At 42.6% G+C, this 10,000-nt stretch overlaps 1 protein-coding gene across 1 annotated transcript in view; it reads left to right on the forward strand.

Annotated features, from left to right (window-relative positions):
• Nucleotides 1–299: 299 nt before the first annotated feature.
• The window catches only part of LOC125040416, an 11,257-nt gene continuing 1,556 nt past the window's right edge, over nucleotides 300–10,000 (forward strand). Inside the window, exons 1-5 of the mRNA XM_047634969.1 lie at nucleotides 300–353; nucleotides 632–926; nucleotides 3,719–3,856; nucleotides 8,090–8,381; nucleotides 9,675–9,806. Of these exons, the coding sequence (XP_047490925.1) occupies nucleotides 300–353; nucleotides 632–926; nucleotides 3,719–3,856; nucleotides 8,090–8,381; nucleotides 9,675–9,806 (911 nt within the window). The remainder of the gene's footprint in view (nucleotides 354–631; nucleotides 927–3,718; nucleotides 3,857–8,089; nucleotides 8,382–9,674; nucleotides 9,807–10,000) is intronic.

Genomic DNA, 10,000 nt, shown 5'->3' on the forward strand with positions numbered 1-10,000 from the left:
ATACATATACATACGTATGTATATATATAAATCATAGATATACATTATGTATAAAAACGTATATTTTGATATTTGATATGTGTATGTGTGTATGCGCACGTGTGTGTGTGTGCGTATGTGTATGCGTAATATGTTTGTGTCTACCTCTGGATATTTATAACAGGTAGTTTTAAATTTTGTGAATCACCATCTGTGACATTGAAACAGACTCTCTGTAACGTCGGCGAATACCAGGGTGAGGAAGACGGCGACCGTGGGCTGGCTTTGCTCTTACATTCAACGCAGATGTAGAACGTCACATGACCAGAGTCTCTAACGAGGCCCACATAACAGCCACTTCCGTTATTGATGCTGTATTGATATAACCTTTCCTTTTAATCTTTTCCTGTACTTTTTATCTTTGTTATTGTGCCCCATTTAACATATTTCATTTTATTCAGACCAGTTGATATATCAACAGTGTTTAAATAGAGCTGATCTAAGAAAAGTCCGCCAACTGCCTGGCGGCATCACACAGTCACATGACGCTAACCTGGGACGCTCGGTTACCCAGACACTGCTGGAAACCTAATTACGCCGGACTTTGTCCCCGAAATCCCTCTCCCTCTGTCTTTCTCCGCGATTCCAACAGCTCCTCCCCACACCCTTGGACTCAACGAAAAGAACCAGGACTCCTACAGATCGAAAGAGAGACAAGAAAACGAAAGAAGATCGGATCAGCTCTAACTACCCGAGCCGCAGTGTGACTAGGTCGAGAGCCCTTGGTCCCCGCCGGCTCCATACGATAAGGTACGGCCGGGTCTGCGGTCGCCACACTCTCTCCTCTGCTCCTAAAGGGACAACATCTCCTGAAGGTGGGCGGCCGCTCGTGACCAAGGATATAAAAAAGCAAAATCTGTGTGTGGTGCACGGCGTTTTTTCTTCAGGTTAGTCTAGGATGGTTTTGATATTGTTATAATTAACACCTGTGTATGGTTTCGCAACCGAAAGTAGATAGTGCGTTTAGGATGGTATATAAACTATAATTACTTAAGTCTTAAAGGAAGCGAAAGATAACCATAGATATACAAGCACTACGTCTATGCAGTGATACGATTTTTGTTATACACTTAGCGTGAACAAAGGTACAGTTAATGAATACACAGGGCGAGAAGGTTCAGGACAAAGGGTAATGTAAGGGGTAGGCCTACGGGAGAGCAGGCAGTGCAGAAGAAGAAAAAGGAGAAGAGTTGCTGAACATCTATGGGCTTAGAGGCTAGGCGAAAAAAAATACATCTGCTCAGGAAGAATTGTTTTTAAAATAGCAATATATCAGATAAATACACGTATGAACACGTACACATGTGTGTATACACATATATGTACTTACGTGCATACGTACACGCACGCGCGCGCGCGCACACACACACACACACATACACACACACATACACATACACATACACATATACATATACATATACGTATACATACATACATATATACATACATACATGCATACACATACACGCACACACATACACAAGCACATGTACATACACATAAACACGTATATGTGTTAATGCATATGCATATACACATACATATACATAAACACACAGCCGTACACACATATACATATGTATTTGCACACACACACACATACACACACATACACACATACACATTACACACACACACACACACACATTACACACACACACACACACACACACATTACACACATATACAAATATAACAATATATAGTCATAAATATTGATATGCAGATCTTTAAGTGTTTCGGAAAAGAGCTCACACCAAACAAGGAAAACCGGCGGATGCGATTAGCCCGGAGAAAACCCAAGCGAGGAGAGGAACGGATGAGGACGCAAACAAATCCCTCTGAAGGATATGGGTTATTCACGATTAACGAATCCGCATCTGGCATCCTCATGAGCGCCTTAGGCCTTGCCCTCTGTTCCTTCTTAACCCCAGCCCTTATTTCCAACCACGTCCTAATCAAGCAATCGCTCCCTAATTACCGAAACCGTCGGGTGACATTACAGGGTGAAAGTGCTGCTGTGAATAAGGTCAGGAATGAGTGACCTTCTTACAAGAGTGTGAAACCCTTCTTCCTCCTTTCTCTCCTTTCGGCCGAGGCAAAAGGTCTGTGAACTCTTAAGGGCTCTGTCGTATTCCTGTCATTCGCTGCGTTCTAGCCTGGCATGTCAAGAGGTTTTTGATCGTATGCCATGTCTTTAAGGTTGTGGCAGGCATTCTAGATCTGGATTTCCTATTGTCTTTTTTTGTTATTTCTTTTTTTTTTCTTTTTTTTTTTCTTTTTTACTGTTTTTGTTTTTCTCAGTAATTCGCATGTCGGTGAATAATTTCATATCCTCTCGTAAATCGTATTACTTGTTTGTCGTTTGTTAGGTCTTCAGCTCTTAATTTCTTACGGTTTTGTTCCCCTCTCCCATCCATCTCTCTCAAAATAAATGAATAAATAGATAAATAAAGATCGGCCAGACCTATCAGTTTCAGCGAATCTGCCTTATAATTGCCACCCATTACATCAGTTTTCGTTGGGCCCTCTATTTAATAGCCATCAGTTCGCCATTTGACCTGTTATTATTCACCGCATGACAGGTCTTCAAACTATTCCCAAATTAATTTGCATATTATCCTCTCTGGAAGTCCTTAGGGTGATGGCTAAAGTTTAGAATCTGAATCTCATTTACCCCCAATTACTTACCCTCTGCCGTACCACTGTTCCCTGAAAAGTTATTTCCCACGTCGACAGCCCATTATTTTTGGGGAAATTTCTTTAATGATTTAACCTCTGTCTATAAATTATTCTCTGTTCCTTTCCTATTCTTCATCAGTACAAGAACCAATACTTGATCCAGCCTTTAAGCAAACCGTCCATTCTTTTTCTTTCAAATCGTCTTTCCGTTACATCACCGAGAATATTACAAGGAATATTTTCATTATAAATCAACGACTCCATTTCCTCTTCCCAGTATTTTACTCCTTATGACCATCAACCGCAGTCATCTCTGCTTCCCTTTTAACAACCCCCCGCTCTCACGCTTTCAATCGAGGTCCTTTTTTCCTTGAGTCTCCCCGAAATCCAAGTTTCAAGAAGTAACAGAACGACCCAATCTATTTCCATAACAGCTGATTCCCCCTCCCCCAATACCCTCTTTCACTTCACCAACCTCCCCCCTCCCCAACACCCTTTTTCATTTCTACTTCACTCTATCTCCCAACACCCTCTTTCACTTCTCCTCCAACCTCCCCCCTCCCCCCTCCCCCAACACCCTCTTACATTTCTCCTCCAACCTCCCCCCTCCCCCCTCCCCCAACACCCTCTTACATTTCTCCTCCAACCTCCCCCCTCCCCCCTCCCCCAAGACCCTCTTACATTTCTCCTCCAACCTCCCCCCTCCCCCCTCCCCCAACACCCTCTTACATTTCTCCTCCAACCTCCCCCCTCCCCCCTCCCCCAAGACCCTCTTACATTTCTCCTCCAACCTCCCCCCTCCCCCCTCCCCCAAGACCCTCTTACATTTCTCCTCCCCCCTCCCCCCTCCCCCAACACCCTCTTACATTTCTCCTCCAACCTCCCCCCTCCCCCCTCCCCCAACACCCTCTTACATTTCTCCCCCAACCTCCCCAACATCGACCTCAACCCCCATGAACTAAACCCACCTTCCCTTCCCCCTCCCCACCAACAGCAGACATGGCGACGAGACTCAGGAACCTCCTGGCGCTGGCGTTCCTCCTCAGCGCGACGTGTGTCAGAGCTGAAGAGGAACTCGATTACACGAACATGGAGGAGAGCGAGAAGACGATTCTCACGGTGGCTGATGCAGGTAATGATAACCTTTATTTTTTTTTTTTTTTTTGTTTTACTTTCTTTCTTTCTCTTTTTTTGTAAGTTTTCATTCGTGTTTTCTTTTTTTTTTTTTTTTTTTTTTTTTTAACTATGCTTTTGTTTGTTGGGTTTCATTCTGTTCGTCTTCTTTTCTTCTGGTCTTTGTCATATTTATATTTATTACTTCTACGTTGTATTTCATTGTCTACTTGTTTTTTTTTATTTCCCTTCTTGTCTTTTTGATTTCTTCTCTCCTTTGTCCGGTGATAAATTTTTCTTTTCCTCTTTCTGAAAATGCTGTCTTTGGTAGCATCATTTACTCATATATTTTCTGTATTCATATTTTAATATATCTTTTGTCATGCAATTAATAAATCATTGTGTTTTCTTCTCGGTGTTCTATAATTCCGTTCTTATTAATTTAACTTTTTATTATTATTTTTTGCTAGAATGATGTATATTGACAGATATATTTTAATAATTTTACTGTTGAATAACCCTTTCTTCATTGACTTTTAGTTTGATAAAACAATTCTGAACTGTAAGGATCTTACTATTGTCACGGTGTAAAGTCAGTACCACTGCTTTTACAGAATTCAGTTTGCAAAAGAATTCCATAATTACATTCTGTGAAAACATGGACGAATTCTTCAAAAGTTCGTTTTATTTTTTCTTGTATTGAGCATACTATTTTTAACACTGACACAGGTCGCCACTATTTTCACAATATATTTTGATTATCGTTTCACATGTCTTTCTGTGTATATTTTGCATGTTGATATGCCACTCATCTAATTATTTCGCTTGGGTTAGACATCCTTGGCCAATACCCGCCTAAAACACTATCCACCAGCACCCACATCATCACACTCAACATTCGAGATTCATTTTCATGAATTCCTTTGGCCTGAATACCTTGCTAGGGATTCGGAAATGCAGGGCCTTTCAGTAAGAGGAAAAGAGAAGTAGTTTTACAGTATATAGACTCACGATGCCTTACCGCTTACCCCGGACCGCAACCCCCCTACAGTCGCCGTGAGGACATTGGTGGTGCAGCTTTCCATGGGAGGACTCCTACTCGCTGGTTCTCTCTACATTCTGTTGCTCCTCTTCGCCCCCTATACCGAAACGCCGCGAGCTCTGAGCGGGGGTGTTTCGAGTTTCCTCGGACGTGTGTTGAACAGGTGAGTTTCAATTGGAGGAACTTGTCTGAGACGATGGTTCCTCCTCCCGTACAGGCACGCAATTGGCGCTATTCACTCAGCTCCCCGTCGTCGTCGTCTTCTTTGTCGGCATCCTTCTGCTGGTGAGGGAGCTCCTGATTTGGCTGAAGACCGCAGGAGCGATAGAACGGAAGGATGTCTACTCGAACCCCTATGGTCCTTACTCAGGATACCCTGCGAACCGCCAGGACTCGACGTACCGCGCCAAACGAGACTCCGATTACCTCCTTATGCGAGTCCTCAACAGGTGGGTGGCGCGTGTGCATGTCCTACGGGTGCTGCTTGCCTCACTGGAATGCTGAAGGACTGCTTTGAGAGAGCCTGTGGAAGGTTCACTTGGGGCAAAGGTGTCCCTTCCACTTGTGGGAAACCCACGCCCTGCCGCTACCCACCCTGTACATTAACTAAAGAGGATGAAAGTCGGAAGTCGGTCGCCACTTCTACGACCATGCTGTGTCTTGAATGTCACAGTCAGTTTACGCATGAAGGAGGAGGAGTCACTGTCCTGTCTTTCGACCCATTTCCTTCGGGAAATTGCCTGAATTAAGCCTCACAGAAAGACGCTGAAACAAAGGGAAACCATTGTAATTTTATTTTATCTGGAAAAGTCCCCCCCCTCCCCCCAGATAGACGAACAATCTGGAATAACAAATACAAGATGCGTCAGCACTATAATGAATAATAACTGTGTATATACGATTTCTAGAAATATACAAAACTGAGAAAAGACGAAGAAAACTTTTCCAGCCTTTTATCATCAAGGATTTCTCACACCTGCCCAACCCATTATTACCTCCGCCGGTACCTGGTCGAGCTATATCATCACCCCCGCGATTTTCACAAATATCATGACAAAACTCTCAACATCCATAAATACTAAAGCACCCGCGTATTCACCCCAGCTCGAGAAACTAACCCCACTGCACCCCTGCCGATGCTTGTCCCTCGTAGTCGCCTAGTAGACGCACCGACGTTCCTACTTGTCCCTTCGAAACGTCTTTGCACTGTAGTTTGTCCGCTTCGCACTTTTGACCGGTTTAGGTGTTGCTAGAGTAGCATCTTTAACGCCTCTCCCACTTCGGCGAGAGCACTAGTCTGAGAGCAGGTTCCTCCCCCACACAGGTGAGAGTCTTTTTCGGTACGCCGTCGGGGTCGTCATCATTTCCGCCTTTATCATGTCAATGCGGCAAGTGGGCCTGGCCGTGCTGGTCAGCCTCGATGACAAAGGCGACCCTGAGGAGTTGCCTTCGAACAACACCCGCATCGACTATCACACGTACTACCCAGGCTACGCAAACTACGGGAGCTACAGAGCTTTGAGACGCAACGAGTCCCTTTTGCAAGCGCTGAAAAGGTGGGTGAGGCGGGACGACGTGAAATAAGACTCTTCGAAAGACTATGTAAGGATCCGTAAAAGACTTGAGGACGCCCGGGACCTCCAGTTTGTTCACGTTGGCTTTTGGTTCGCTGGAAGCTTTGGTAAGAAAGGGAGAAAGCACTCGAGAAACAAAAAGGTGAGATGTCGTGCCTTTCTGCACATATAATTTAAGCGTGGGCAACCTGGGCTAAGAACTTGTAATGCATTAGAAGAAAATCATGCCGTCTATTAAGAAGCAAAGCGTTCGATATCTTATTCCCACATTCTACAACTCAATATGGCAAGACTAAGATAATGCCCTAGACACAATGGGTAGTTACAGAAGGAAATGAGAGATCCGTGGTCCAAGCAAACGTACATGAACTACAAGGTATACTGAGCCACTAAAACGCCCAAGGTCATTAAAATACTCATGTGAAAGACCGCAACTAAACATGAAGAAAAAACTTGTCTCTCCTGTCCGTTCATACGATCATCAGCACCAGTATCATCTACAGAAAGTTAAAAGACATCTGTATATTTCTTATGCATCAACTTCGCAGCAAGCATTGTCCATATTGGTTACCATTTGGTTTATTCAAGCTTATAATAACACTCATTAGCATTACTAATACAATAGGTCACTAAGCATTATGAACATAAGGAATGTTTAGTTTGTTAGTGCTCATAAATTCACTTCATATTAGGATTCTTATTACTCACATGAATATAGATATGTAAATACAGTCACTGTCCATGCATTTACATTATATCAGTCTATTCATAGGTTCAGCTTCGGTTGGCATAATAAATCATGCTTTCAAACCGTAAAGTTATCATCATTACCTCTTTAACAGAATAAAAGACATAGCCCACGAAGCGTATATGACAAGTAAGGAATTGGGCACAAAAATCGCTTGCTGACGGACTTCAGGCTTCTAGAGTAACGATCATCTCTGACTGACAAAATGAGAAAAGACGTGAAAGACATGACTTTTACAATTAAAATCATAATTAAAATCCCTCTGTGTATATAGTGTAACGTGGGAAGTCTGGAAATCCGCTTCATTCTCACTAACTGCCATCTGCTTTTGCCCCAGAATATAACATGCTACATTTAGAATACTAATTCAGGTTGCATTTGGCTTACTAATTCTTATTGATTTAAGTTTCTTCAGGTGCATCAGTAATCATCAGTTTAGGTCACATTAGGCTCATTTCCCATACATTCAAGTGGTATTTACTGATGTTAGGGATTGTTAGGGAAAGCAATACCCATCACCCAGGTCGCACAGGTAGCTCCATTACCCATACACTCAGGTCAGATCAGGTTCATCCCTTCCCGTAAGTGCGAGGCCTCATGATGACACAGGAAAACGCCCACAGACAGGCTGATGGAACTGATGCTGACCTTTGGGGGGTCAGCAACGTTCGTGTACGGCGTTTACACCCTCCTCCACATCATCTTTGGACCACTGTTCATCGGGAGACGTAGACGTAGCATTTCAGCTAGCCTTTTCGAAGTGTTGCCGGGGAGGCTCGGATGGGCGGCCGGAGACCCCGATGGCAAGGGTATCTTGGGACGAGCGTTGAGCAGGTGAGTCCACTCGGGAGGAACATGTTTGAGAGATGGTTCCTCCTCCCTACACAGAGACAACGGACAAGATCGTAATCCAGCTGTTCATCATGGGAGCTCTGGTTACTGGCTATTTCGTCCTGATTCGAGAGCTGGGCTTGGCTGCGCTCACCAGAATCGATATCGAGTTACTGGAAAAGACTTTACTGGAACTCTTCGCCTCCCGAAGCGACTATTTTGATGAACCGCCAACATTCTTGGACTACCCAGATTACCCGGGCTACTCGAGCTACTCGAGTTACAGCACAGACCAGAGTTACCGGTCCTTGGGTCACGGCAGGTCCTTTCTCGGAAGAATTCTCAGCAGGTGGGTGATGTGCGTTCGTTCGCCCAGTCGCCAAATAGACTCTGTAGAGGGCGACTGAGGCAGAATGGGGGACTCTGAGCGGAGGTCTCGTGCGCGTCCTCCTCGCCTTCAGGCAAATCAGGTCAGTTTCTCTCTCTGCTCTACGGGCCATTATATCGCCTTTGGTCACAGAAAATGCCAAATACCAGCCATACCCTTTGCATGGCTGATCGTGACAATAATCACCAATTTGCACATAAGAGTACAGAGATCAATAAATAGAATGATTATAAATGAATGTTTATACATAAACTGTAAAGGATTGAACTGATTACATGCGGGGTTTAGTGAAAACAAGGAATATAATATCTAATTCTAGGAATCAGTAATGGCTAGGTGATTCTTATTATTTTGTATTTCATATCTTATTTATGATTTATGTTCTTGTCTATTTACTACAATTTACTGTCTATTTCTTGTCTATTTACTATTTACTGTCTTGGATAAATTAGGAAATTACAACGGAAAAATAATCATGATAAAGTAATAGTGGTAATATAAATAACAGTGTTATGATAATGAAAATTATATTGATTATGGTGATCATAAAAACAAAACGACTATAATTAATAAAAAAGCAACAACAACAATGATGACAATAATAATAATAATGATAAGAATAGTAGTAGTAATAATGATTATAATAATAATAATAACAATGATAAAAACGTAGTAGAATTAAATTCTGAAACAGATTATTAGACTTTGCCTGGCATTTTCTGTGATAAGGTTATTAAAAAGGGATATAATATTGAAAGAGGACCGGAGACAGTAAAAGAAATGACAATGAACAAAGGAAAACAAAGAGAGAAGAGCATCAAATGTCTGCTTACACGAGAGGAGTCATTCATGCTAATGCACTTATTCATTTATACATTTTTCTTCTATATGTGTTTATTAAGGTAAGTTGATGTCTTCGCATTACATTTTTTGCCAACTGTACATATTATATAAATAAATGTCAAATGTTTATATCTGTATATACAAAGTTTAACATCATCACTTACCTTCATGCTGTTTTGTTATTGGAAATAACAGTTAAACATTTTAAGGAAACAACTTTCTAGATGTGATTATATTCTGATATCCATATATATATACAATAAATTAATTTGAAATCAAAATCAAATAATTTCCATTGATGTCAAATAAACACCAATCAGTTCACAAACACTGCTACGAAATATCCAGCAATATACAAACGGGACATTTAGTCAACACCCGATTTATGACCTCCTATTTGTCTTCTTGCAGTATCGACCTAATGGATGTCACCTTTGGCGTTATGGACGTGGAGGAGGAGAGCTGCAGGAGGCGCGCCGTGTGCGAGCTCCAGAGGGCGGCCTCGAAGATGCCCTTCTTTGGGACGTTCTTGCAGAACATCAGGTGAGCTGAGTTTACTTGTTGGGGTTGCGTTATTCTTTGTGGATGCTTGACTATCACACACACACACACACACACACACACACACACACACACACACACACACACACACACACACACACACACACACACACACACACAGGTACATCAGCACTATGCGCAGAATTTAAAGGGTGTTTTACAGCGAAGAGGTTTGT

Source organism: Penaeus chinensis, chromosome 29, assembly GCF_019202785.1.
Source record: "Penaeus chinensis breed Huanghai No. 1 chromosome 29, ASM1920278v2, whole genome shotgun sequence".
Lineage (NCBI taxonomy): Eukaryota > Metazoa > Arthropoda > Malacostraca > Decapoda > Penaeidae > Penaeus > Penaeus chinensis.